The sequence below is a fragment of the Fringilla coelebs genome (assembly GCF_963513975.1).
Source record: "Fringilla coelebs genome assembly, chromosome: 13".
NCBI classification, from domain to species: domain Eukaryota; kingdom Metazoa; phylum Chordata; class Aves; order Passeriformes; family Fringillidae; genus Fringilla; species Fringilla coelebs.
The window spans coordinates 17,711,361-17,739,249 of record NC_140039.1 but is presented as its reverse complement, the minus strand read 5'-3'; the positions used below and the strand labels follow the sequence as shown (position 1 = coordinate 17,739,249).

Genomic DNA, 27,889 nt, shown 5'->3' with positions numbered 1-27,889 from the left:
CACTTTATGCATCTGCACAATAACTCACCGTTTTTGGTGGAAGGTTCAGAGACTGAAAATGATCAAGGCTTTAATTTCATTTGCTGTCACCAGGGACTTTGTGTGTGTGTGTGTCCTTTCCTGTATGCCTAATCAAAAGTCCTGTCTAGGAGCAATACTGCATTGTAGATTTAAAAGCAGATTGATGCTCCTGTCCTCTGGCCTCACAGGCAGATGAATTCTTTATTCATGTGAACTTCATATGAGCAACTTTGAAAAGAGGAGCAGCAATTCAGCTAAGCCTGGCTCCATTAATTTTGGCATAGAAGATAACATGCAAGGAAGCCTGAGAATCCACTTGGGATCATCTTTTCCTATTATGTTGGTAGCAAACCTTTGTTCTTTTTATTACTCAATATTCTGCATCTGCAGTCAACAATGTGAGGAGAAGCATGAGTCTGCCACACGTCAAGTTTTCTATTGCCTTTTCAAGTGACATTCTCCTTAGATCACTGTTGTGTAGGCTTATTCCTTATCAGCAATGAATGCTGTGTTGTTCATATGACTGCACATCAAACAGATCTGCAGTAGCTGTCTCCTGTGCTCCCCTGACAGTGGTACATGTATCTACAAAGACATTTTCTGAGAGCTCTCTCCCCCTCCTTCTCCTCACAGAATAGAAATCTGGATGGTACAGCCTTTGGAAACCACCTGGGTATTTATCCTGCTGAATTTTGTTTTCTGTTCTGGCTCTAAGGAGCCTGGGTGTTATTTATTTCAAACTAACCCACATGCAGTCAGGTTCTTAGAGTGGAAGTCAATAAAAGGCTAAGACTGATGTGAATGGATAATTCACCAGCTGCATATAACTCCACCCAAATTATCCTAAATTGTATTTAGCTGCTCTTAGCATCACAAACTTCCTTTGCTCTTTTTATTTCTGTGTGTGTTTAACACTGTCCAGGTTCAAGGGACAGTGCACTCCTGTATTTGGGTCAGCTGGGAAGGTGAACTCCAGATGGGACTTAATTCTTGTTTTATCACCTAGGGATGAAAAAATGGGTGAAGTTTCTGTTCATGAGACTGGACTTGAAGTCCATGTGCCCTGAGAATAAGGGTGGAGAGAAGGTTCTTGCCTTGCTCCAGCCTACCCATGGAGCTGTAACTTTGCTGTAGGAGCATAAAGCCTGCACAAGGTGATGGGAATATTGATGGGAAAAGCAGCTGGGAGCAGTGAGGGGGAAGGCCTGAGTACCTCTGGTTCTGCCTTCTGAGATGGAGCATCTGAGGCCATTGCTCAGGCTCACAGGAGCTTGTGAAGCATAAAGAGTAACTGTGCAGAAATGTAAGTTCAGTGTAAAGATACCATGGATCATAGAGCTATTGAAAAAAAACAAACATGCAAAGAAACCCAAAACCAAAAAATCTAGCACAAATCTGCTGTGCTCTGTAAAAGAGAAAATCATCATCCTTAGTTTTCAATCTAGTTAGGTAAAGGGGGAAAAAAAGGCAAAACAAAAAGGCACTGAGGGCAGCAGGCACAGCACAGAACCACGTAAACTTTTCCTAGTGGGTTGGTTGGATTTTCCTGGCACAGGACGGTTCCCTGCACTCTTTCTTTAGCTACAAAGGTCCTTTTCTTTTAGAAATGGCACTTGAAAACTGGATCTTTTTTTTTATCTCTGTGTTTAAATTTGGATATGACTTGACCGCAGTGAACGGATGCCACTGGAGATTTTCCTGGCTGATTCCTCTCCAAAGCAGTGTTCTGTGAGAGAATGGCAATTCCAGTGCCCAGCCTGGCACTGCTACTGGCTCAGGTTAAATAACCCCGTGGATATTTGTCACCACTCTCTCCCAGTGGAAGAGGGAAACCTTTTCTGTTCAGTACCTGTGGATTGCTGTCCAAGTCCTCCAAACACAATGGTGGGCAGCACTGGAGGAGGATTTTTTTCTTTTGGCTACAGGCTCTAAGTAATTCCAGGAGATGATAAAACCCTTGGAGTGGGACTGTGGATGCTGGATTTCCATGTAGAACCCAAATCTTTGCTTGTCTCTTGTTACAAGAAGCCATATCCTCCTCTGCTTGGGCTTACTTTGCAGCTGCCTCTTACCCTTTTGAAATATGGTTGTTGTTTTTTTCTCCATGTGAAAGGAAGGCTTGGAGTGACCAGAACTCCCTGGCAACAGCACAGCCAAGGGATACCAGCACCAAGAGGACCAGGGCTGCTTTCACTCATGGAAGGGAAGAGGGAGATCTTGGAGAGACAGGTCCAAAGCCTGCCTCAAACAGGCAGGCAGGCATCTGTCTGCAGAATTACATCACCCAGCTGCCACGGCGGCGCTCACAGCGAGCGAGCTCCTGCAGTTGGGAGCCGGCTGATGAATAAGCAATGAAGTGGGGTTTGTGAATGCTTCCACCCTGCCGTGGGCACACAGGTGTGTTCCTCCCGTGAGGACGTTTGGGACGGGCAGGCAGTGCCCTTGGGGAAGCTTGGTGGGATTTAGCTCTCCCTCCCAGCTTGTGTGCAGGCTGTTCCTGCCCCTTCCCATTCATTGCACTGCACAAGAGTTTGCTCTTACCGGGCTGCCTTGCTGATGATTTTAGCCAAAAACCTGCTCCTTGAATAGTTTCTTCAACAAGGTGCTGATGGTAGCTCACGGCTTCTGTCCCTAAAAGCTTAGAAAGTGTCAAATCCTTTGAGAGGGGGTTTAAAAGGATTAATCATCCTTTGTCTTCCACCTTCCCTTAGCTTGTAATAGGGAAAAGTGCTCAAATGGAAGGTTCGGCTTGGGAGCTTTAACACTTTAAGCCCCAGAAGTGCAGGGTGCTGTTTAATTTTAAACTGGCTCGAGGCAAGGCTGAAGTCTCTTGAGGGTTATTATTGCAGTGTTTATTTGCTGCGGGCTGTTGTGAAGAGCTCGGCTACAATGCCCATCATTGTTTTTCTCATGCAGCAAGTGCTGTGTTAATGGCGTTAGGTTAAGAGTAGAGTTTAATAATCTCTTAAGCACGTTTTGGGTGTTTTACCCATATGATGCAACCACCAAGGAGGGAGTATTGAACAGAGGGGTGGCTCTGTGCTGTCGGTTAGAGCTGGAAGAGAAGTCAGTGCATGTTTTACTGTGAGGCACTGGCACAAGTTGTGTTCAGAGCCAGGCTGGATGAGGCTCTGAGTAACCTGATCTAGTGGAAGGTGTCCCTGCCCATAGCAGCAGAGGGTTTGGGACAATATGCACTTTAAAGTCTCTTCCAAGCAGTTCTATTTCTGCAGGACTGCTTCGCCACCCTCCCCTCCTACCCCCCCTGTTTCCCTCCGCTTGCTGGTTCCCAGAAGTGCCTTTTTCAAGTAGGATTTCTGCTGTATAATTTGAGCACGGGCTCAGCCGCGAGAAAACGATGACAGCTTTGTTCCCTGTATAGCGGATAATGAGGTGTTGGAGGCAGATAGCTCGGGATTCGTGTGCGCAGCGCCTGCCCAGCTCACTGAAGTGCGGCAGCGCTGGTCGCCTTCCTCTCCTCCCGCAGCATCTAAATGGGCTTGTTGTCGGGGCATATGGCAAAAGGGTTAACATTTAATTAGAAAACATCGTGGTAGCTAGTGGAGCTTAACGGAGCTTTATATAAGCTGCTAAGGACAAGGCTGCTGTGTGCGCTGCTGGTCGGGCTGAGCTACTGCAGCCGCTGGCTGGGCGTCAGGAGCCGGGGCATGCCTGGGAATCTGCCCAGGAAGCGCCGTGAAAGAGGAGTTTGTTTGGAGGCTTGACCCTGGCTCTGTGCAGCAGAATAAAGCCGGGCAGCCGCCTCATGCCAGGCGTCTGAGCGAGGCAGCCCCAGCAGCCGGCGGCTCGGAGTGCCCGGCCGATGGCTCCGGTGCTGATGTGCGGCGTGGAGGATGTGCTGTTCAGCGGCAGCCGCCTGCTCTGGACGGTGACGGTGGCAGCGCTGCGGCGGTGGTACGCGGCCCGGCTGCGGGCGTGCCGGCAGGCGCTGCGAGCCTGGTGTGGCCTCCGCGATGTCTACCAGGTAAAGAAAATACCCAGCTCAGCGTCCCGGCTTTTCCTTGCAACAGCATCCCGGCACCTGCCCCGGTGCGTGGTTGCTCTCCGGGCTGGCTCCTCCGTGCGAGGCGGCTGCGATGGGGAGAGGAGCATCGAGGCGGCGCTGGGAAGGTGCTCCGAGGGTCCCGAACTGGCTCTGAGCTGGTCCCCGTGTTGCTTTCGAAGTGCCGGCTCTGTGCCTGCCTTCAGGGTTTGGGGGAGATGTTTTCTGTGCCAAGTATGTTTTGTCAGTCAATCCACAAGTGTTTTGGCAGCCAGCTGCCCCCCGGGAGCCCCTCTTGCTGCTGTCACCGTCCTTGCCCTCGGGATTTTGGGGGAGAGCTCCGGGGCTCCTCTTAGCCTGTGCCCTCTCCCATGGGAGAGACTGGCTGTGGCTTTTTTGGCTGTGTTTGTGTCGCTGAATAGCGGCAGCTTGTAACGTGATAGTCCTGTGCATGGCAGAGGGATTGCTGCCTGGGAGGGATGCAGTGGGTCCTGGCATGGCAATTGGGGGGGCTCCCCTCAAACACAGCCCTGTACTTGCAGTCGTTGTGGTATCCAGTTGCAGTGAGGGTGGTGTCACTCTTTCTCGAGTCTGGTTTTGCTGGCAGTTATTTATTTCAGTGTGTCTGTATTTCTGTCCTGCATCATGTGAACTTGTGCAGCGTGCCTGCTCTCAGCCTCACTGTGTGTGTGGATCAGGGTGAATGTTTCAAAGCAGTTTCTCCCCTCTCCCTGGTGTGGGAATGACACAGGGAATGACACAGCTCATAGCAAACAGCTCTCCAGAGCCACCAGGATGCAACTTCCATGGGAAAGTCCTCATGCTAAGAGGACATCTGTGCCTATTTAATCCTGAGGCGATCTGTTGGTATTTAGCTTTAGGGAGGGCTCAGGAGTGGGAGAGCAGCTTTGCAGTGCTGAATGTACCTTGGGCAGGTCACCTATGGAATCACTGTGTGGTGTGTCTGACTCAGGTGCCACTGTTCACATGGATCCATATATGGATCGTGGCTAGTTAGGGAATGCAGGAGGAGAGGTGTCATTGCTCTTCCTTTGCCCACCTTTCCTGACCTGCAGGGATGTGGTGGGATGCAGCCCTGACTCTCTTCTTCCTCTCTAAGTAAAGTCCAGCTACACCTGTGCTGTGTGGGTGTTGTTTTCAGGTCCATTCACATACAGAGCATGCAGCCTACACTGCCTTCCCTCTCCACTGCATCCCCATGGAGGTAAAACCCCAATTCCTGCAGGGCTGGAATAAGGACTCAGTGAGGACCAGCTCAGACAACAGCTGTATTCAGCCTGTTCATCATACTCTGATGGCTGGCTTGAGGTGAAAAGAGATTTTTTTCCATACAAAGTGTAGCTGTATCTCTGCCCAAACTTACTGTGTCCTAGTGGTTGCTTTGTCTTGTCTTTTCTTTATGAAAAGCATCACTGACATGTGCCAGTGTTTGAAAGTGAGGATGTGAAAAGAGGAGATTGGTTCTTCTCTCATCCTTCCAGGCACACCTTGAGCCAGGGAAGTGGACAGGGAGTGCCCCTTCCCCTCTGCCCACAACTTGTCCTGCTGGGGACAGGCAGGGACCTGTTGCTCCTCACCTGCTGCTCTGAGAGCTTTCCCTGGGAGGTGAAACCCGGCCAGGAGCAAAGCAACTCTCACATTTTAACATCAGGAATTTGCCAGTGGTAATTTGGGGTGTATTAAAGGGAGATGGCTGAAGGAATGCCCTGCAGCTCTTCCGTCTTGGGTTGTGTAACACTTTGCTTTTTGTGCTGAAGTCTTGGCTCTCAGCTGCTCAAGCCTCTAGCTGAGTCCAGTGAGTGCAGAATTGAGCACACAGTGTTAAAGGTCACCCAGCTGCTCAGATATCAGAGCCTTGCAGGAATCAAATTGGTTTTCTTAATTTTTTAAGCACTTTAAGCTATGGAAACAGCTAGAGACAGTGGCTGGGTGACCCCTGCATACAGGGAGGAACTCTGAGCCACCCTGGGTTACATTTCTTCACCTCAGGCTCAGTGGAGCAACAGAGGAGCAACAGAAGCAGTGCAGAGTACTCCATGGGTTTGTTTCTCTGAGGAAGTGGATATTGCAGTGGCTGTGGGACAGGACTCTAATCGTGGGTGTGAGATTTTGTGCCTCATCATTATCACAGATCATGCATTGTCTTGAGCAAATTGTTTTCCTCTGTTCTCCTGTTCTTTGTGGAAAGGGTACAGCAGCACTCCTGCCTACCAGGGATGCTATTTGTCCTCTCAGATTTTTCCCCAGAAGTCCTGTAGTTATTGCAGCCACATGAAAACACCTTTTTGCTCTGTGTTTTTATTAAAATTAACTCCTGGACAGGTGCTTAACATTTCCCACCTTGGCTGCATGGAGAGCACTCACATTTCTGTAGCTTCTTTGCATTCATATTCCAGATGTGAAAAATACCATGGGTTTCATATAGAGGTTCTTTTGGCTAAACATGGGCTTTCCCCCTCTCTGAGGGTTCCCTGGACTGTGCATGCTGTGACAGACCAGGACACCAGGCAGAACTCAGTGCCCTGAGCTGCATGCAAGGGACGAGCAGGGCAGGGTGAGGGGACAGACACTTGTGCTGCTGATCAGCCCTGGAAGCCTCAGTTTGCTCTGATCAGTATTTGAGTGTCACATTTTGTGGGCCAGTGGCTATTTTTGTGTGAGTTGGATGCTGCCAGTAAGTCTCTATTTCATCACCAGTACATTTTTACAGAGAAAGGAAAGCAGGCAGGATTCCTTCTCCTTGGGGTGGCACATGTGTTGTTGTGGTGAGGGGGATTTTTTAGTCTTTTTAAAATACAAAATGTTTGGTAGCCTGGTGGGAGAGCTGAGCTCGAGCTGCAGTGCAGAGAAGCCACAAACACCTTTGTGTGTCTGAGCAGGGTCCCAGCTGTGTTTGGGAGCTGGCAGGTGCAGAGGTAGTCACGGGGCAGGCTCAAATCCTCTCTGCCAGCATAAAGCCCTTACCTGCCTTAGCAGCTTTAAGCACAACTAAAACCCACCCCTACAAGCACAAACCAGCTTTTGTCAGTCACCTTCTCCTTAGCCTTGTGTTTCTGGCACGTGGATGTGGGAAAGCTTTTCCAAGGTTTTACCTGTTGTTTCACCTGGGCACCGACACGGGGACTTCACCCCAACCCAGGCACTTCCCCAAGCTGATCCTTGCTCCAGGATGCTTCCCATCATCTGTCCCACCTGCCAGCAGAGAAGGGGGGTCCTGCTTGCCCAGAGCCCATTCATCTGGAGGAGGCTGTGAGCCAAAGCACTGCTGGGGTTTCCCATTTCACTCTGAAATAACCCCAGACCCCCAGGAGGGGAGAGGCCGCACAGTGTGAGCTGATTCTCTGAGCCCTTGGGTTGTGTGCCAGGGAACATTGTCTTGTCCATGGCAGGGAGCATTTAAAGCCTGTCTTAGAAATAACAGATTTGCAGAGACAGCTGATGGAAGAGCTGGCACAGGTCGTTTTTCCAACAGCAGCAAGTCAGTATGAATTATTGGGGCTTTTAGGGCTTGTGAAAGTTCCTGGAGGAGAATTCTGCATAGGAACTTTTACTCAAGGGTTCCCATTTCCTACCAGAGAAAGGACTGAGGGCTGTGTTTTGTTGTGGAGCTCTGGCACATAGTGCTGTGGCTTTGGGGAGTCTTCCCAGAGCCCCTCCTGATGCCTGAGATGGGACAGCATGGCATTTCTAGGTGTCCTGATGCTATTCCCAAAGAAAGCTTTCTGCAGGACCTTCCACATGCTGGGTTTATGGGCCACCTGTCTTGGATTTAATTATAGGGCAGTAAAACCAAGTGAAATTTTTATATAAATGAGGTTAATAAGCAGCTGCAAAGCCAAAGACTTCTAGAATCAACATTTATCCTGTGTTCAGTTACCTACATTACCACTGGCCTGGTTTTCCTTGGGGTACAGTTTTCCTCTGAGATATCAATGCCAGTTGCCACCAGTACATCCCACAACACAGTGATTCCTCAGTGTGGTTAAGCAGGAGTGGGACATGGCATCAAAGTCTATTTAATGATGCAGCTAACTCTTATAAAGTAAAAACTGGTCAAGTGAGTGGTTTAGGGTCAGGGTTGAATGTGTATCAGTCAGTCTGCTCCACACAAAGCGGTAAAAAAATTGGGAAAACTGTTCCCAAACTCCCTGCAGAATGCAATGGCACGTTGTGATAGATTTGCTGGATGTACAGCCACATATGGGAGCATCTCTGTGATTAAGCAGCTTAGGAGTAACTGAAATGACCAATTGCACTGGTAATTAGCTGATAAATTATGGCACAGGAGTGTAAACTTTTCATATGGGTCTTTTGGACAAAGTGCTTTTTAACCTCTGAAAGGTCATTTCCTCTGCATGAAGTGAAAAATGTTGCTGATGAAGCACAAGAAATCAGCTTTGTCCGTGTGTCTGGCCCATGGTACCTGGGGTGGGAGAGGAAGTGGCTGCCTTCTGTTTCCTCCAGCGCTAACGTAGTTGGTTTGGATAGTGAGCACCATGCTTCCTCTGCTGCCACACCTTAACTTTTCATTATGAAAAGTGCTGACAACAAATAGAGATGCCTTTTTTCCTTTCTCCTTTCACAATGATGAAAAGCAGTGCTGGAGAGGTGAGGGAGAGCACAAAGCTGGGGCTGTGTTGTCAGGGCAGGACTTTGTTCCACACCAGGCAGACCCCCAGGAGTGATGCTCAGCAGAAGCATCTCAGGTGTTCTTACAGGTCAGGGCTTTTCAAAGGGAGCTTGAAAACCTTTTTAGAGGGCACTGAATATGTGTCTGTGTTCCTTCAAAGATTTCAACTTGTGCACTGGGGATCACTGGTTACCCTGGAAAAGCTTTGCTCTGGCTGCTTTCATCCAGCTGTTTTTCTTTTTGAAGGGATCTGATCTAATGCAGTGATGCTGCTCCTGTGTCACCTGCAGAGCTTTGGCGCTGCTGAGACTCCCATCATGTCCAAAGCTGGCATGTCCCCATGGCTGGGACTTTGGGGCACTGCCTCCTGACAGCTTAGAGTTAAACTTGGCTCTGCACACTCCCAACAGCAGCTTTCCAGAGCTCTCTGCCAGATCCATTTCCATCTGAGCTCATGATACAGCGTTTTCTGTTCGAGGCAGCCGATTCAAACAAAAATATGATTTCTTTTTTATGGCTTCTCCCTCTTCCCTCACTGACAAACTTCACAACCAGACTGTGAACTTCATCTCATTTCCTTCGGGGTGTCACGCTGCCAGTTTCAAACAGTGCCTTCTATTCACAAACCACTTGGGCCTGTATAAATATTTTCCCCCTCGATGTGACGCAGCTCACAGAGTGCGTTGGATTTCGAATGTCGCTGGCGCCGCTCCTCAGAGGCAGCAGGTCCTGCACAAAGGTGTCACTGTATGAGCTTGCCTGGATAAATCTCCCTTCTGGCCCTTGCAGAGAGGGTGGCCAGCTCGCTCTGACTGGACACAAACAGTATGGAAAGGAAAATTAAAAGTGTTTCAGGCACGTGCTGGTTTTTTCCAAGCTTCATTTTCATCCTCCTGCGTGGTTGTCTCTCTGTCACCCCTTTTGCTGGCAGCGCTTTGTGATCTTGGATGGACTGTCCATGTGCTTAAAATAACTCTGTGCTATCTTTGTCCCTCATTTTCTGAAAATCAGGCCACCCCTCGTACAGTCTGCATTGCTCTTAAAACCTCTGAGTCATAATTAGTGATTAGTAATTCTACTAATCTTCTGTACAGATGGAGGCCAGTTCATTCTCAGAGACTGCAAAGAGGATAAAGCTATCAGTGCTGGAATATATTAGCTTAAATACCCTCCCACACACAAATACACATGTACACTTTTTCCTACTAATTGACCTGTCATTCATTTAAACATGCAGCAGTGGTGTGTTGGGGAAGGAGGTGGGGAGAGCAAGTGTCATCAAAAAGCTGAGAAAAGTTTGAATGTGCTGGATTTAGCCACTAAAAGTCATCTTTGACAGTCCAAGCAGTGCTAGGATTAAGACTGTGATGTTCCTGCTCCTTTTCCAGCTGATGTGGGGTGGGTGCTGCCCTGGGGATGGGTGCCCAGTGTGCATCTCCCTGCTGGCCATCAGGAGTGTGGTGCCAGCAGAGCTGGGAATGGGGCTAGAGAAGTCACTGCACTTCCACCCATGGCTCTGCTGGTGTTGTGCTGCTTCCTGAGCATCCTGGCTCCACCTCTGCTGGGGCCAGTGGTTTCTGGGCAGGGAGATGTGGGCTGGGCAGAGGGTGTGAGGTGGGGAGCAGGGTGGTGTTTGTTGAGCCATAGTGAAAGTGGCAGTAATTCCTCTCTCGTATCAAGCTCAGTGCATCTGTTCACCTTGCTGGGGGGTGCTGCATTCCCTGTAGGGTCACCCTTCAGTGAAGGGTTGTGGCACTGCTGTCCCCAAACCCAGCTCATTCATGCCTCAGAATTGCAGAATTTCCCTTGCTCAATTCCAACAGCTTCCTACCTCTTACAGATTGTGCTGGATTTATTTTAAACTCTAATTTTTCTCAGTTAAAGTAAGTTCTCTGTACAGCTGAATTAAAAAAAAAAACAGCTCTGGTCTGTGTTTGTTTGGAAGCCAGGGATCCTCTGAGGAGCTGTGCTCTCCCTCCTCCAGCTATTCCTGTCATTGTGGTTGTCCCAGCAGGGCAGAAGCTGGCACCACCCAGGTAACCTTCACATCGTTTCTCTAAGGAAACATGACTCACTGTCTGTTTTCTGTCATATTTTTGGGGCTTTGGAGTCTGTTTTGGAGACAAATGCGAGTTGGTTGCTCTGAAATCCCCTCCCAAAACTGTCTCTTGTTGCTGGTGCAGTCTGGACCAGCTGGCTGGACCTGACCTGGCACCCTCCTGCCTGATGTGGGGCCAGCTTATGGTTTTTTCATGAAACCTGTGATATTGAGCAGAGAGTGGAAAGCTTTTGTAGTCTCATGACTATGAGAATGTTGGCTTTTACAAAGTAACTTCGGGAAAAAAGGCAACTCTTTTGTCTGCAGCTATTGAAGGGGTGGTTATTTGATCAAAGCTGGTTCTCCTGAATTAAACAAGGAGGGTGAGACACCTCTGGCACCTCACTGCATCCTGGTGTCTGGGGCAGCTGCCCCCTGGAGGTGTCTGCAGTGATGGTTATTCAGGGAGAATGCGAGAGAATGCTCTCCCAGCACTGTTGGGAAGGCTCTGTCCTTACACAGTGCTCTGCAGCTTCGTGGAACCTGTTGGCCTCAAACACTGGGCACAGCCTCCTGTTTGGGGGACTTCAGCTGGGCCAAGGGGCCTCAGGACCTCTCAGGAGAGGGAGCCACATCTCTGAGGTGTTGCTGTCCAAAGTTTGACCAGTTTTTATCCTGGGAAAAGCGAGGCAGTTTGTTCCAGGCGTTGAACGTAATTTTTTTTCTATTAACATAGATCCCTGTATTTTAAAAATTGGGTTGGGAGAGTCTTTATAGTTTGTCCTCTGTGTGCATAGTGACTGCTCAGTTGAGAGCATAAATAACTGCATTCAGATTTTTGAAGTAACTGCATGTGTAAATGTGAGACTTTGTGCCTCCTCTGTACCTGCCTGAAGGTCAGGTTGGAGTTCTGGAAGTTCCAGCTTCCTGAATTTGGGTGCACAGTTCTTGGTTGTTCTGGTTTTCCCGTTTTCAGTGAAAGCACTGTCAGTTGTTTGAGTTTTCTTTGAGGAGAGCTGTTTGACTCCTGTGCTCTGCCTGACACACTTACACAGTTTGTTCAGCCTGGTGGGCTGATGTGCCAATGGAGAAGGAATCAGGGAATCAAAGCAGAACTCAGTGTTTGGCACACAGAGAGCAGCCTGCAGAGGAGCAGCAGGACAGCAGGTAGATGATTTACTGCTCTGCCAGCAGCAAAGTGCACTCCTGTGGGGCAGCAGCAAGTTCACATTGATGGCCAAGGCTGTGAGCTGTGTCCATCTCTGAGTGCAGCCCCCAGGTCAGAGCAGCAGACCTGTGCTTTGGAGAGGTATCAGTTGATGGGGTGAGGGTGGCTGTGCTGAGCAGAAAGCTCTGGTTATCTCTGTCCCTGCATCCCTTCAGATGGGCTGGTCCCTGCTGCCACAGGGTTCAGGCTGGGGGTGGCTTGAAGTTTTAGTGCTGTGCCAAGTTTTTACTCAAAGGCCCCTCCTGTCCCCGGATAGGAGTGTGCAGGTGGAGGAGCTGGGAGGGGTGAGGGCAGCTCCCAGAGGGCACAGAGCTGCCAGCATGGGGTCCTCAGCCACTGGTGTGACACAGGGACCATGATCCCACACCGAGGTGTCTCCCTGCCCTAGGACTGGCACCTGTGCTGTGCCTTTGGTCAGTAACTCCTGCTTGTTCATTCAGTTTTGTTTTATAATAAAGGGGTTAATTTCACAGACAGGGGAAAAAAACCCAAAACCAACCCACGATTGTAATGCTTTCCCATTTTTAACAATCCCATTTCAACCCCTTGTGTCCCCTGACTCACTCTGGAAGGGCTTTTGTTTCTGAATCTGTAATCAAAGCAACAAACACTAAGGTCACTTCCTTCAGATTGTATGGCAACGGAAGAAGTCCGGGATCGTGTCTCCCTTCTTCCCCCAGCTCAGATGTACAGAAAACATGAAGGCTTAGTGCATGCACGCTGGGATTACTTCTTGGCTTTCTCAAGTCCATTTAAACCAGCAGGCTGTGTAATGTGGAGGTAAGAGGCTGCATTTTAATTTCTGATGCTTAGCAGTGACAAATAACGTTATTTAGTGCTCCTGCAGAGTGTCCCGAGTTAAACATCGTGCAGAGCTCGGAGCTGTGAGCCACAGAGAGCCAGGAAGCAGCACAGAGCAGAGAAAGTTTGGGGTGGGGTAGGTTGAAGCCTTTCTGCTTGCTCTTCCCTTCGCCTTAAAGGATCAGTCCATAAAAATTTCTTTGCGTCTCTTGCACTCCATTGAGGAGATAAGGGGCTGTTTGTTTATCCCAGCATTTACAGCTGCTTTTTCCTGCCTTTGTTGGAAATGCTGCCTTGGCTACTTCAGCAAAAGGCTGAATCCAAGCTGGATTCTGGTAACTTTGCTGCAGCTGGAGCAAAGATCTCTAACTTCTGGTTAGAGAGAAACCCCTTTTCAGAGATTACCCTATGGGCTGCTCGGAGATATGATTTAACCTGAACAAAGCACAGATTCATGAGTCTCGAGCAAAGGCGGTCGGCGCCTGGTACAGTAACTCCTTTCAGCATGCAACTGTTAAATATCTCCTCATAAGGTCCCCTCCTCTCTCCCCCCCTAAAAAACCCTTGGGAAGAGGTGGCTGGAGATGCAGCAGTGCACACAGAGCTGGGGGGTAACGGCTGCTGAGAAAGAGCCTTTGATGCAAGGCACTTGTTTTGCTTTAAAAGTGAAATGTGGAACCGTCTGGATGAGCCCCCTGAGTGCCTGGCGAGCTGCTGGCACTGGTGATGTTGGCTCCTTGCCTCCACAGAAACACTGCCTGCTGCCTGCTCCAGCCCATACCCACTACTGTGACTTCTCTTGCTTTAATTATTTGCTCTCTGCATTTTTTTTAAGAGTTGCAGATTTAAAGGACTTGTGCTTTAGCCTTCTTTTTAAATTCTTTTTCATCTCCTTCTTACCTGATGTCAGTCCAAAGCTGGCTGTTCCTGAGGGGCTGTTGCCAAGCTTGAGTGGCTGGAAAAGTCCAAGGGGGGAATGCTGGGTGCAGGGACCTGGATGGGGCAGGAGAAGAAGAGATTCCAGATGACCTCAGAGGATGAGATACTGCTTGGAGGGGATGGTAGTTATTTGGTCAGGGCTTGCTCTGCATGTGTCTCCTGCTTTGGGAGCCTTCCCTCAAAAACCCAACTCAGGGAGGGGCTGGAGGGGGCAGAGGAGTATCCTGTGAAAAGCCATCAGAAATGGGGGGAGAGCTTCAGGGCTGCAGAAAGGCAAAAAGGCATCAAGGGCAGGGTGGGGGTCTCCAGGGATGTGAAAATACTCTTCTCTAAGGGTATTTTTTTCGTCTTCTGTATCTATTCCTGTAAAAGGGAAAGCTGAGTTTGTTCGAGTGGGTCAGGGATGGCTTCTGGGGTAAGGTAAAACTCAGGAGTTACCAGAAGCTCTGCACAGAATAAACCCTGAGATTGGTGCTGTGGAGACTTAAGCAAAGAAGCTGGAGCTTAACTGCTTTGCCTCCTGGCTGAGGAGCAAAGGTCAGGACAGGTCACAGGAGGGCAGGTGGCCACTCCTGCCCCACTGTGGGCACTGCTTATTCAGGGACAGAGGATGCCATGGGCAGCCCCTGCATTTGTTGTGTCAGGTAGCAGCAGGAAAGCACTCTGAGCCCACAGGAGACCTTTTTCCCCTGAATTCCCAGGAGATTGCACTGGAACAAACCACCCCTGTGGGCTGTGTGCAGTAATGACCTGCCTGCAGTGTCTCAGCACTGCTGGTGATAAGTTTGTCTCCAGCAGACACGAATTTGCTGGCTGTGTGCTGCCAAGGAAAGCAGATGTTGGATTTCATTGACTTGATATTTGTGGCAGATTTCTACTGATCATTTCCTATTAATTTTCCAGATAGTTTTTTTTAATAGCATTAGTGTATCATTGCCTGCCTGTTCTTTTCTCACTGCTGTTTTAAATACACTGCAGAGTGGCAGGAATGGAATGTCAGCACCCTTGGAATGACATGACCTGTTCAGTTTTCAGCTTGAGGCACCTTTAAGGAGAATTCTCCTGCAATAAAGGTGCTGATCCTTCAAGAGGATGGCCAACCTCTCCCCTGTGTCAGAGGGACTCAGCATCTGTGGTAACACTGCCAGAGAGATCCCGTGGCCTTGGGCAGTGCCAGGAGAGGTGAAATGCTGCCTGGGCACTGCTGGGCAGCTGGAAGGTCTGGGGCCAGCAGAGCCAGCCTGCAGCAGCAGTTCTTCCCTCTGCCTCCTGCTGCCTGTGCACATGAGTGCTTTTGTCCTGTGCTGGTGCACAGTGAGCAGCCCCTGCACCCCCAGGTGGGAAGGAGCAAAGGCAAGAACAGGAAAAAGCCATCAGGAAAGGCAGCCACACTGCAAGATTTCCTCATGGGGAGGAGAGGGGTGAGTTTTTTACATTGCACACTCCTGGTTGGGAGCAAGAAGCTGCAATTCTGCTGCTTATATTTTGCTCTTGGCAAAGGGCTTTAACTCCTGGCTGGGTTACTGGATTTATCATTTTGAGGAAGATTGAAATTATTTCTTTCCTGGATTTTAATTTATCACTGCTCTTTGGTTTTGTTCAGTTTTTGGGGGTGTTATTACAGCATGCTCATCATTATTTCTGAGGATTTTGGAGGAGAAGGATGAGATTTAGAGCCCCACAACCTGCTGTGGTGAGTGGGATGTTTCTAACAACCCCAAGAGACTGTGCCTGTCACTTTGTACCATCAATGGAGTGAATGAAAGGGTCCCTTAGATCTGCCATCCCCTGAGATGAGGAATAATAGAATAAATGGGGAAAAGAGAAGTCAGTTGGCACGTGGCCCTGCCAAGCCCCAGTGCCTGCAGTGAGGGAGAGCACTTGGGCTGTTCCTGTGCCAGGCTTTTTCACTGGCTCAGCTGGTGGGGCTTACATGAAAGTCAGTTGATGCTCTGCAGGAGCCAGTTTTTTCATCCTATCTCCAGCTCTCATGGCTATTTTAGGAAGGTGCCATGCAACCCAGGCAGCCTCTCAGCCCCCTGTTCCAGGCACTGTTTTATCTCCAGCTCATTGCCAAACTTCAGCAGAGCCAACGTTTCCATGTAGAGCATCATCAAAGGGGCTTCAAAGTGCAAAGCTTGCACTTTTCCCTTGCCTGTCTCATCTTAAAACATTTCTCTGCCTGTCATTCAGTTGTGGCTTTAAGTGTCTGTCCCTGCCTGGCTGGTCCTGAGAAAGAGAATATCCTGAGGCCTGGGAATGGCTCTGCACAGTCCCTGAGTTGCTGTGGGTAAACATCTGACGAGTGTGCAGTGCCCAGGTGGCCTCTGCAGCCCTTGGGAGGGATGGGGGTGGCACCTGGAGCCACCTGGTTGGTCCTGCAGGATGGTTTGCCAGGGCACAGAGGATGAAAGGTGTAGCCAGCCACGGTGGAGCATCACTGGCTATTTAACATGAAGCAGATACTGGCTTCTGTTAAAGGTTAATAGTGAGATAACAAATGATTTAAGGCAAAGCCCTGACCCTACTAAAATTAATGGCAAAATTAATTGACTACACTGGAGACAGGACTTCAGCTAAAGGCTTCTTTATGACTCGAAGATTAGGAAGGAGAGGCAGTATGTCTGGAGACATGGTCTGCCCCCATAAAGCTGGTGGGAGCTCTGCCACTGCCCTGGGAGGGATCACTGCAGTTTGTTGTGTCTGTGTGAGCCAGACATGGTGCCATGGCAGGAACCCACTGGCTGGGGAAACTCGAGGTTTTGGAGCCAGAGCCGACCCACTGGGCACTGCAGGAGGTGTCAGTGAGCCCAGAGGGGAGGGCACTGCACTGCTCTGGGGCAGAGGAGCTGGTGGAGAGGCACACAGCAGGGTGGGATGTGGCAGTGGCTTGGAGCAGTGCTTCCCCTCCTCAGATCTTCACTCGTGGGAGAGTGGAGCGTTTCCCATCCTCATCCATCAGTTTCACCCTGAGCACCTCCCACCACGGGACACTGAGTGGTGGCAGCCACGCTGGTCAGGGCAGACCTGTGGGCTGTAGACAGGCTCCCCAGAATGTGCATCATGGTGTTCTTGGAGATCTGTGCAGATTGTTTAAAAAGCTTCCACAGCAATGCTGGGATAGCCCCAAACTTCTGTCTGTTATTTTCCTGCTTATTCCTTCAAGCTCTGAGCGACTCCAAGTGCTGGAACATGATGAAGCTTTGGTCTCCCAACAGACACACCAGGAAACTCTGAGGTCATTTCAACCATTATAACTTTTTCCCTCTTCCCCCCAGCTGCATGCAGGCCCCTTCCTTCCAGAAGGACAGGCAAAGGCTTTTCTTTTCCTGAGATCTGCCTGGCTGGGGCAGCTACTTATGGCAAGACATTCTTGCATGTGATTTCACATTTTGATCAGGCTGTGCACGTTCAGGGCCAGACATTAGCTGGCTGGTTGTACCAAAGTCAATGAAGCAGTGCTGATCTGAGGAGCTGATCCTAAATGCCTTCAGAACCAAAGGAAAAAACCCACCTCAATGCCAATAAAAACCTGAAGTGTGGGGGCTTCAGTATTAAGCTTTGAAATGTCTTACAGGCTTATGAGTTACAGAAGAGAAGTTTAGATTTAAAAAACCAGAGCCTTTACAAGAAATTACTGGTGATGCTTTTATGGATGATAGAGTGCAGCTCAGGTAGGATTTGGACATGGAATCCTTTAAAGATCCAGGCTGGTGCTGTAGGCTTGTGCACCTGGAAAGCAGAGCTGCTGCCTCTGTGCCTCTGCCAAAAGCAGGATGGAAGCATTTTGGGATGCCCTCCTGGCACAGGCTTTGTGAAGTCACTGTGCAAAGGGACAGCATTGCCTTCTGGGAGAGGGAATTTCATTTTTTATCTGTGTTATTCTCCAGTGCTCTGACTGCCTGAGCCACTGTGCTGTGCCTGTTTCAGGAATAAATGAGCCAGTTTTTATAACCTATGTACTAATGATGTGCCACAGTCCAATTTCTCACTTTTCAAGCTGCAGGTTTGAGGCTGTGTGCTGGCCATTTATGTAGTGAAAATGGTTCCCCTTGCTCTCTCATCACTGGAGGCATCAGTACAGGTGATTTTTTCCTGCCTATAAATATCTTTTGGAGCTATTCACCTGCCAGTGAAGTTTAATTTCACATAGTTACCCTGCCAGGAGCTCATGGAAATAACATGCACAGTTCAGTGCACTTGGGACCAAATCCCTGGTGTCACCCTGGGATGTTTCCAGGAGCACCCAGGCCTGAACAAAGGGGTTTATCTCGGGAGGAAGGAAGGAGGAGAACCGGGGGGAGAGTCCAAAAGACTTCTTGTGGAATTCAGAGCATTAGAGGTGTGAAGCCTTGCTGGATGTGGGTGGTTTTAAAGCTCTGCTGATGAGTATTTACGTGGCTCAGCCACCCTGTCCCTGGGCAGGCTGCACTTACTGTGTGTGCACACATGGGCTGCTGAGCCCAAACCACGGCACATCCCCCGGGAGAGCAGCTGGGATGCAGGACAGGGCTCTGAGCCCATCACTGGCAGACACAGCCCCCAGTTTTGTCTTAATTACGTGCAGCTTATGTGTAATCCTCTCTTCTTTGGCCAGAGAGTTTGTAGGGTTTGGGTTTTGTTGGCTCTTTTTTTTTTTCCCTTTATTTTCTTTCTCTAGACCTTAAACCAAAAAAGGCTTAAAAATAGAAGTCAGTGACAGACCAAGTGACTTCTTTGTAACTTGCCCAGTTCTGGGAGGGAGAGATCTGACCTGGAGGGAATACAGCACATTGGGGTTTGCTGCTGACCCAGACCCTCCACAATTCTCCATTCCTAAGCTTCCCTTCAGGAGATGTGTTATTCTGACAGCAATTTTTTTTTTTTTTTTTTTTGCTTAAGGTGGTTTGGGGTTTTTTTTGAGATTTCCTGTTTACACCCTGTCTAATTACTCTTATTTTTTCCCTAACGGGATGACACACATGGATGTCTAAAAATATTGCATGTAACAACCAGCTTTGCATAAGGAGGATGTTTCTGTCCAAGAGAAATAGCATAAATATCCTGCATGTGCTTTTTTCCCAAATAAACATTCAGGCTTAGGATATTGTAGGGAATTGGTCTAAGTAGCCAAGAAAGTAGAGGTTTTTTTCTCTGCCTTGCTGATTTTCTTTTTAAAGGATGGATGTTTTGGAAAATGTGCTTTGATGATTTAAGGTGGAGAATTTGTCATATTTTTTGGTGACAAAAAGGGAGGACAACATGTTGTTTCCTCCCAGCTAATGAAACCTTTATGATAATGCTAATTTTCTATGTAGAGCTACAATCTCACCATATGCTTTAATTTCCACACATGAATATTCTGAGAATTGTTTGTTTCCCTTCATTGTTTGCCTTTTTTACTGAAAGATTTGGGTGAATCAGATTCTTGCTGAGAGCCTGTAAATTAGGAGAGCTGCAGTATTTTGTGTAACTGTATTTCTACAGTGGAAAGTGTTTGTCTGCTTTCAATCCTCTCAGTTTTTGAGGTTTTGCTGCTTACTCGTGTATAGAAAATACAAGTGAATTTGGGATGCTGGATTTTTATTGTTTCCCAGTCTCCCAGTATGGTTTTGCCAAAAATAGGGCTGTGTAATGTCTCTCTCCTAATTTCCTGTCGGGAATGAGATGAGACACAGAGATGATTCATGAATTTTGTGCTGCTACTTCTTTTACTGGATTATAGCTCAAATATTAGCAGGCTTTTAAAAATAACTGCTAAGATGACCAATTTGGGGGCATGTTGCAAAAATTGTTCATTTTACAGACAATGCCAAATCAATGAGAATTAGCTGAAAACAGATGTGTGTGTGTATAAATATCTCAAGACTGTTCACAGCAGCTCTTGACTGAGGCAGACAGCTGTGCTCATCTCCTGATGGATTGGTCCAACACACAGAAAATCAATTATATTGTTCAGATTAGCAGGGTGTCCTGAATTAAAGATGAAAGAAAATGTATCAGTGAGGGCTGCAGGGCTTTGGGTTTTTGAGGAGCCTGGTGCCCTGGGAGTTGGGACACAGCACAAGTCCCTTCCCACAGCCTGAGGAAACAGACCTGCGAGCGGATGTGCTGTGGGGAATAAATCAAATAAATCACACCAGTGTCATTGGGGGAGTTAAAAAGGAATCCTTTGCTGCTCTGGCTCCAGGAGCTCAGAGTCTCCAGCTGCTGAGCTTGAGGCACCTTTCCCTGCCAAAATCCATGGATGAAAGTGATGGAAGCCTCTTCATGAAGCTCTCCAGCTTTTCTCCATGGACCAGGTTATTGGTAGCTGTGACTGTGCTGTGGCACTGCTGTGCCACAGTCATGTCACACCTGGGGATTGACACTCCAGAGCCTGTGAGGCGAGCTTGCAGCTGCCACAGCTTCCAAAGCTTTGGGTTCTGCCTCCTGTACAGAAAAGGGCTGTGAAATGTGAGTGTTGCCCTGTACCTCAGCGCCCTGCCTGCACAGGGAGGCAGCTGGATGCGAGGAGAGAGCTGTCTCCTGGAGATGACCCCTCTGGTGGGCGACATTCCTGATGTAGGATGGGCTTGTGCTTCCCTCTGGTAGTAATCTGGAGTGATTTTCTTCAGATTGTAAGGAGAGGGTGAGCCAAGTGTTGTGCTCTCTGCCCCATCAGGAATGGGGTGGGGATGCTTGGAGTGAGCTCCTGCACAGTTGCAGGATCCAGGGTGCTGGGGCTGAAGTTTGGGTGTACAGGAGGAGGAGAAGGGCTCGGGCTGTCCAGGCTTTGTTTGGGGATTGGAGCCTGCAGATGCAAAGCTGATGGTCACACCAGCAGATCTGTGTTCCTTGAGCAGGCTGTGGTGGCACACAGTGAGTATCCCTGTGTCTCATCCTGGCTGGAGGAGGTGTCTCAGCAGGAATGTGGCCCTCAGGTGTTCAGGAGTGGGCTGGAGGGGCAGAGGGGTGCAAGCAGCTCTTCTTGGAGCTACAGCCACAGGCATTGCATGGCTCTGGGCACCACTGTCCTGTGGCTTTGTGATTATGTCCCCAAGTGTTCCTGGGGTGACACGAGCCTGTGGCCACAGAGCTCTGGGGATGCAGGTAGGGGCTGCCAGGTTTGTCCCAGCAAAGGCATTTCACATTGCTTTGTCACTGGGCACCTTGGCATTTTCTGCAACCTCTTCACTGAACTTTCCAGTGCTCTGGGGAGTGGGTGTGTGATTTCTGAGGAAGGATTCCTGGTGCCTCAGGTTTTAAATGTTTTCTGTGTGTATATTTGTAAATGAGACTTCTAAACTGTTTCCTTATGTTGTCTCATAAATAAAATCAGGGATAATTGTCTTGCCTATCTTCAGGGCTGTTATGAGTTTTATTTACTCTTAAGGTGTTTTGCAGTTGCCTTGGATAGCTGAATTGAAGCACAGATGATGCTTGGTATTTCTTTTGTTTTAATCCTTCCAGGTACCTTTCTTTCTCCTCAGCACGAGGCTTTGTGGTTGTGTTTGCTCTATCAGAAACCTTTCTTACTTAAAAACAGACAACTGAGGCAATTAAAACAGAAGTGATTGATGTGATTTCACTGGGTGAAAGCTGAGGCAGTCACAATTAAATAATGGCAACCCTCGTGCTATCTCAGAGCAACAGATGGGGAATGATTTAAAAACACAATTGGATCCGACACTTCACAACAGGGGCAGATTGGTAACAGTGTGCCAGAGCCAGAAATCTGCTCCACCTTGAAGGGTGTGCTGATGAAATGATTAATTGATGGTAATGGGCAACTTAGTTAGGAGCCTGCCATGGCAGCCCTTCAGCTCTGGGGAGCAAATGGAGCTGGGAGTGGGTCACAATGGGTTTAAGGGCTCTGGGTGCACAGTTTGGGCAGCAGAGAAGTCTCAGGGAGCGTGCTGCAAGCTGGAGTTGGGGTGGTGCAGCTCTGCTTCCAGAACCAAGGGGTGAATTGCTGGAGGTGGTACCTTGCTGGGAGTGCTGGGATGATGCTCTGCAGGGTGCAGCACCAGGGGATGCAGCTCTGAGATTGCTGCTGGCTCCGGGGCGAGCAGCCCGGCGCTCTGAGCCGCTGCGTGCAGCGTGTCGCTGCTCATCTGCCACTTCTGCACAAATTCACGTTTTTCAGCAGTAAGACAGGGGAAAGGAAAGGATTTCTGTCCCCTAGACTCGCTCTGCGAGCAGTCCTTGTGGCAGTACTGCTGTTTTGGTGGGCGGTGTGATGCTCAGCAGTGCCCACAGTTGATGGTGCTGCAGCCCAGTTTTCCGGGACACTTGAGGGAGTTGTGCCTGCAGACTCATCTCTGCCCTGCCTGCAGAGCTCCTCGGGAGGGCACTCCCTCAGCTCCTGCTCCAGATGAGCTCAGCGAGCCGGGACAATGCAGCTTTGTTGCTGTGGGTGCTGGGGGCAGGGGGCTGGCTGGGGACAGAGGTGGCTGTGTCTCGGCAGCCCTGCCTGTGCAAACGGGGGCAGAGCTGCGAGCTCTCTGCGGTGCTGCTGTGGTCCCCTAGAAATTGTGTTTATTTTTAAGTCTCTGAAGGCTCGGGTGTGCAGCGTGCACAGGGGCAGGAGGTGATGAGAAGGGCTGATGGCACTGCAGCTCAGCCCTGTCCTTGTCCCTGTCCCTGCGGAGCCAGAGGGATGTGAAAGGGGAAACCATTGCATGTTGCTGTTTAATCCCTCTGGGAGCCGCTGTCTAAGCAAACACCCCCGGCCTCTGCTCACAGCTCACAATTTATAGCCAGCTGGAAGCTTGTCTGTCAGGAAAATGAGTTACTTTGAGGCTGGGAGAACAAATATGAAAGCCAGGTTTCCTTCACCAGCTCTCGCCCGGAGAGTGTTGCAAAGCTGGACGTCACTGGAGCTGCTGAAAGGCCCAGAATTAGAACAGATATTAAATAATGTAAAAGCTTTCATTGAAATGTATTAGATTTCAAAGGGCAGATACTAAAAGGGCATAATGGGCAGCTATTTCTGAATTGCTTGCCTGCTGAAGGGAGGAAGAGACTTAGTTTGCAGGAGATAAATGTGACATGAAAAGAGGTGGTTCAGGTAGAGCATCAGAGGTTGCAAAGCTCATCCCACTCTTAGTGATGCAGTTCAAGCACCTTCTTGATGTGTGCAGCTCCTGTGTAAGAATCCCATGGAAGTGATGACTTTCAACAGCTGCCCAAGTGAAAATGTGACTGTGCTGGTGGACACAGGTCAGTGGACCAGAGCTGGGCTGACCCATCTGCAGGGAGGGTTGGATGGATCTGGGTTTTCTGGGTCTCTGGTCATCTCCTCACCAGAGCAAAAGCCCAAGGCTGTGGCACTGGCCAGGCTGGTTCATCCTCACATTTAATTCTCACAGCACTTATGGGTTTTTACCTGATCCTGAGTGCTGCTAAGCACCCTTAATTCCAGCGTGGAGTTGACAGGAACTGCGAGTGCTGAGGCAGCTGCCCAGATGGAGTCCTTGGAGAAGGACTCGGCTCGGGTACAGACTCAATTCCCTTATCCATCAAAATCAGACACTGGCTTCACCCTGCCCTTGTCCCCAAGCCTCACATGCCCTGGTGCAGGGCAGGAATCTGCCCTTCCTGACAGGCTGTGCTGCTGTCTTTGCAGATGACCGAGGGCCGGCACTGCCAGGTGCATCTCCTCGATGACAGGAACTTGGAGCTGCTGGTTCAGGTACAGACCTTGCTCTTTTGGGGACTGACAGCCAGTGCCAGGCTTCTCTGCTTGTTTTCTTTTGGGGGCTGAAGTGAGGGTTGGAGAAAGGTTATACTAGAAAAACTCGGAGAGTGGAATAGGTGTGCTGAGGCAATGTGTGCTTCTCCTGACACCTGGATTTGCTGAAGGATTTCCCCATGCATCATGGGCAAAATATCTGCCGTTAGTTTTGCATTCACTTTTTGCTTTCACCAAAATTCATACAGGATATTAAACACACCCCTTGTGGTGGTGGTTTTTGTCATTCAGATGGGAAGAACACTATGTGGTTATGAGGATGTTTTTCCCCTAACAGAACTCAAAGCACAAGATCCTCCACTACACAATCTTTTCTTAATTGCAAAATCCTTCCTGTTAGAAGTGCAGGAAAGCCTGGATGCTGCCTTGTCCCCCAGAAAGAGGAAAACAGCACTCAGGCTGTGCCCTTCAGCTCAATGTCATGGATTAAGCACAGAATTGCCTCTCCATGCTCCACACATCCCACACAGCTCCACTGAGACACCCTGAGTCTGATATATCACTTTTGTATTCACTTGTACAACGGGGTTTTAGCATGGCCATGTGCACTCAAATGTCAGTATTTGCACAGAAAAAATTTATTTTTTATTAAAAGCCTGGACTGAAATGAATAATTTTATTCTTTCAACAGCCCAAACTTTTGTCTCGGGAGTTACTGGATCTGGTGGCCTCACACTTCAACCTGAAAGAAAAGGAGTATTTTGGGATAACATTTATCGATGACACGTGAGTGTGTTTATTTAAACAGCTGTGTCATTATTGCAATGTAAAACCTTATCTCTGTGGCAGCTTGGCATAATGGAAAAATGACTTTTTCTTTCAAAGAAGAAAGGCTTTCCTACCTTGTGCTTGTGCTGCTCGGCTGGGGAGAGGGGAAGGCACAAAACAGAAAATATTTGGAAAATATCTTCTGGGCCCAAACCAGAGAACCCTTGTAAAATATTTTCCTGATGATTTCACATTTCATATTTGTCTCACACAGTGAAAAAACTGATTCAGTGATAATTTCCCGTGTGAGCACCCTCAGCTTTCCTGCTCTGCACTTTTAGTAACAACAAAAAGGTTTTGCATTTATTTCCAAAATGAATTGTTTTGCACCTGAATCTCAAATATATTATTGAGCCTTTTAACCCCAGACTTCCCGAGCAGAGGGAGCTGTGAGGTTCTCTGCCCAAGAACCACTTTGCTCTCTCTGAGCCTGGCAGTGATGCTGTGGGAGATCTGTTCCATGGCATTAACCCAGAGTCAGCTGGGTTAATTAGCTGCAGTCTCACCTGGTGCTTAGGCTCATCTCTCAGCAGGGCACTGAAATGCTTCCCCACATCTGCTGGCTGCAGGGCCAGCCTCTCCAGAGGAGCTTCATCTCCCCCAAAAAGCTGGAGCAGAGGTGCTTAGGGCAGTGGGGACATGGAGCACTGAAACAGCCCCTAAATAAACCTTTTGCCTAATGGGAATGGCATTGCTTCCTGCTGCTCTCCACTGCCACTTCTGATGCAGCCCTGGATGGAAGGCTGCACCTACAGATCCCATCAGAGCCGTGTTTGGGGCCACCCTGCCGAGGCACATCCCACCTGCAGGTGCAGGAGTGGCCCTGGGGACACCCTGGAGCTGCTCCCTCTGGGGCCCTGACCCCAGCACTGTGTTATTTTTACCAGCCACTCACATCTTGGGCTATCCCTGGAATGTTTTTGCCACATCCTTGTCCTTCACTGGCTGGAAAGTACTTTCCCCCAGCTCTTCTGTAAATCCCTTGAGGATACTGTGTGTGCTTGGCTCGTTCTTTCCCCCAGAAGAGCTGCCACGAAATTCTTGTGGATGTTTTTGGTTGCTGGCACGGAGTCACGGTGAGGCTGAAAGTGCTGCCAGGGGATTATCTGAAAGCTGTTGGCTTCCCCAGAGACTGCAGTGGGATTCCAGGGCCTGCCTCTGTGTATGGCAGGGCTGGGTGCTTGGAGGGAGCGTGTGGCCTCTGGAGGGCACCCATGGCTCAGCCTTGCAGGGTTAAGGGTGAGGTAAAAAAAAAGAAAATCATTCCATGAGTGTTTGCCTGCCTTGGAGCTGAGTCTTGAACTTTTTATAGTATCACTTGGAGTAATTGGGGGCACTGAAAAGAGCCGATTTCTGTATTTTCCATCCCAGTTTTTAACCTTCTCCCCAACCTGTTTCCATAGAGGTCAGAGTGTCTGGCTGCAGCTGGATCACCGTGTCCTGGACCATGACTTGCCCAAGAAACCAGGGCCAGCAACTTTGTACTTTGCCGTTAGGTGAGTAATTGTTTCCACCAAGCAAACATTACCACTTGGGTTTATTTATCACTAGGGGGTTTTGTTTAAAGGAGCTGATTACAGATTTGATAAAGGAAATAAATGTCAAAGCAATGTGTTATTTTTAGAAGGAGATTAGGCCCTGGCTAAGTGCTGCTCTCTTTTGTATGTAACTATGAAATAAAGTAGGTTGGAACCTGTTACTTTTTAAACTCTTATTAGGACATGATTCCCAGGGTGGGTTTGGGTTTTGTTTTTTGTTTAAAACCTCGTATTTTAAGTATCTTCTTTGCCTGACTTTACGTTGAGTGTGCCAAATATCAATACAGTTTATTCAAACAATTTTACTTACTTTTTTCCTTCTGTTTACTTAAGGGCTGTCTGTACTTTAAAGGGATTGCTGATGGCTGTTTTGCTCACAGCTTAATCAGTCCCCAGGAAAGAATAAAATCCCTGACAAAATGATGATTTTGGCCAATGTAATTGCATTACTTTAGGGCTGATGCTGGCAAAGCTCTGCTGGTTAAGGGCCTGAAAAAACCCCACATCCTACGAAACAGAGCTGTGCTGGCAGAAGAGATCAAGCCTCATATTCTTAATATTGTTGGAGTCTTTGTTTTCCTTGCAGTCTGTGAGGGAACGTGAGAGCAGACTGACCTCATTTGCTTTTCAGATCTGGGTAAATTTATGCCTGGTGTGCTTAATTATTTGAAGCACTTCCAAAGAAGCAGAGCCTCTTGTGTAGCTGGGTCAGCTGGCACTGGTGCCTCCCCATGGCCCCCACTGGTCACCAGGGGAATGGGACAAACAAGTGGCACTTTGTTCTGCCTGAATACGTGCTGGGGTGTGGTGGTGTCCAGAGCTCCTCTTCCACACTTAGCAGAAAGAAAAAGCTCCATTTATGAAGGGGTGATGGGCTCTTCACTGTGTTTACAGTGTTTGATCAGGATCTGGGAGGCCAAAACCTGTGGCTGCCTGAGAAAGCTCTGAAGGCAATCCTATAGCTTGAGCGTTCTTCTGGTTGGAATTTATTCTGCTTGCCCATGGTGTTCATTCTGGCCCTCTCTGTTGCAAGATGGTCCTCAGGAGGACAGGGTGTGCAAGACTTGGGCAGGAGTTGATGTGTGAGGAGTGGGCTTGGAAGGATCAACTTTCAGAAGGGAATTTTAAGCCTGACTACTCTGGGGTCATGAGATCCAAAACAGAGAACCAAGGAGGTGGGCAGTGAGATGCAGAGAAGGAGGAGGATGTTACAGAAATAATTAGCACTATAGAAACTGTCTGATCCATAGAAAATAGATATTCCAGCAGGATGGGAAAGGATGCAGAGGGTGGGTCCTGCCCTCTGCTCTGCAATTCTGAAGAGAAACACTCAAGAGTATTTAAAGTAAAATTTAGCAAAGCTGTTGGGGGAAAAAATATATAAGGTGAGATCAAGAGAAGGTGGAAATACCTGTGGCTTGTAGAGTTCATGGGGAAAGGTGAGTCATGGAAATGTAGAACAGCTTTCCAGAGGTCTGGGGCAGGCTGCTGGGCTGCCCCTTGGACAGGCTGCGTGCCTGTGAGATGGGTAAATTATCTGCAGAGGCATTCTGGAGAGTGCTTTAACATTAATTCCATGGAACACGCTGCAGGAATGTGAAATATTAAAGCAATTACTGTTTAATGTCTCACTTTTCTGAAGCCACAGCATAAACACTGCAAGCATTCCTGACACCTGTGGCAGTCCCAGCCTCGCTGCTCCCTGGCACGTGCCCTGTGCTGCTGCTGGGGGCCTGTTCAAATGCCCTTCAGATCATCCATGCCAGGGTGGTCTTCAGTCAAAATTCAGGGGATGGAGCTTGTCAGGAGACTCAGAGGCAGCACAGGGCAGGGGGAGAGATTGGTCTGGCCCTGACTGCCCTGTGTGGGTCATCCAGCCCCCCTGCTCTCAAGGACAGGACATGGGCAAGCCCTGGGGTGCTCTGCAATGCTCAGGCACTGCTGGTCCAAGTCTTTGCTTGGCTGGAAGAAAGTTGTCTCCTGCCTAGTATTTAGTGGGAGCATTGGACCTGGCGTGAAGTTAGGGGTTCTTACTGACATTTCTGCTCTCCTGGAGGGAAGGGGGTCCTGCAGGGCTGCCAGCACCCCCAGGGCCATCCTCCAGCAGAGTGTTGGACAGGCTTCCCCACCTGCCACATGTTTGGAGCGGCTTTTTCCACTGCTGTGACTTCACCTGCAGAGGAGAGA

The 27,889-nt window shown here is 48.9% G+C and overlaps 1 protein-coding gene across 1 annotated transcript in view; it reads left to right on the top strand.

Moving 5' to 3' along the window:
- Positions 1 to 3,832: 3,832 nt before the first annotated feature.
- The window catches only part of FRMD4B (FERM domain containing 4B), a 76,895-nt gene continuing 52,838 nt past the window's right edge, over positions 3,833 to 27,889 (top strand). Inside the window, exons 1-4 of the mRNA XM_084214183.1 lie at positions 3,833 to 4,006; positions 23,271 to 23,336; positions 24,028 to 24,122; positions 25,568 to 25,660. Coding sequence (XP_084070309.1) covers positions 3,845 to 4,006; positions 23,271 to 23,336; positions 24,028 to 24,122; positions 25,568 to 25,660 — 416 coding nt within the window. The 5' untranslated portion in view covers positions 3,833 to 3,844. The remainder of the gene's footprint in view (positions 4,007 to 23,270; positions 23,337 to 24,027; positions 24,123 to 25,567; positions 25,661 to 27,889) is intronic.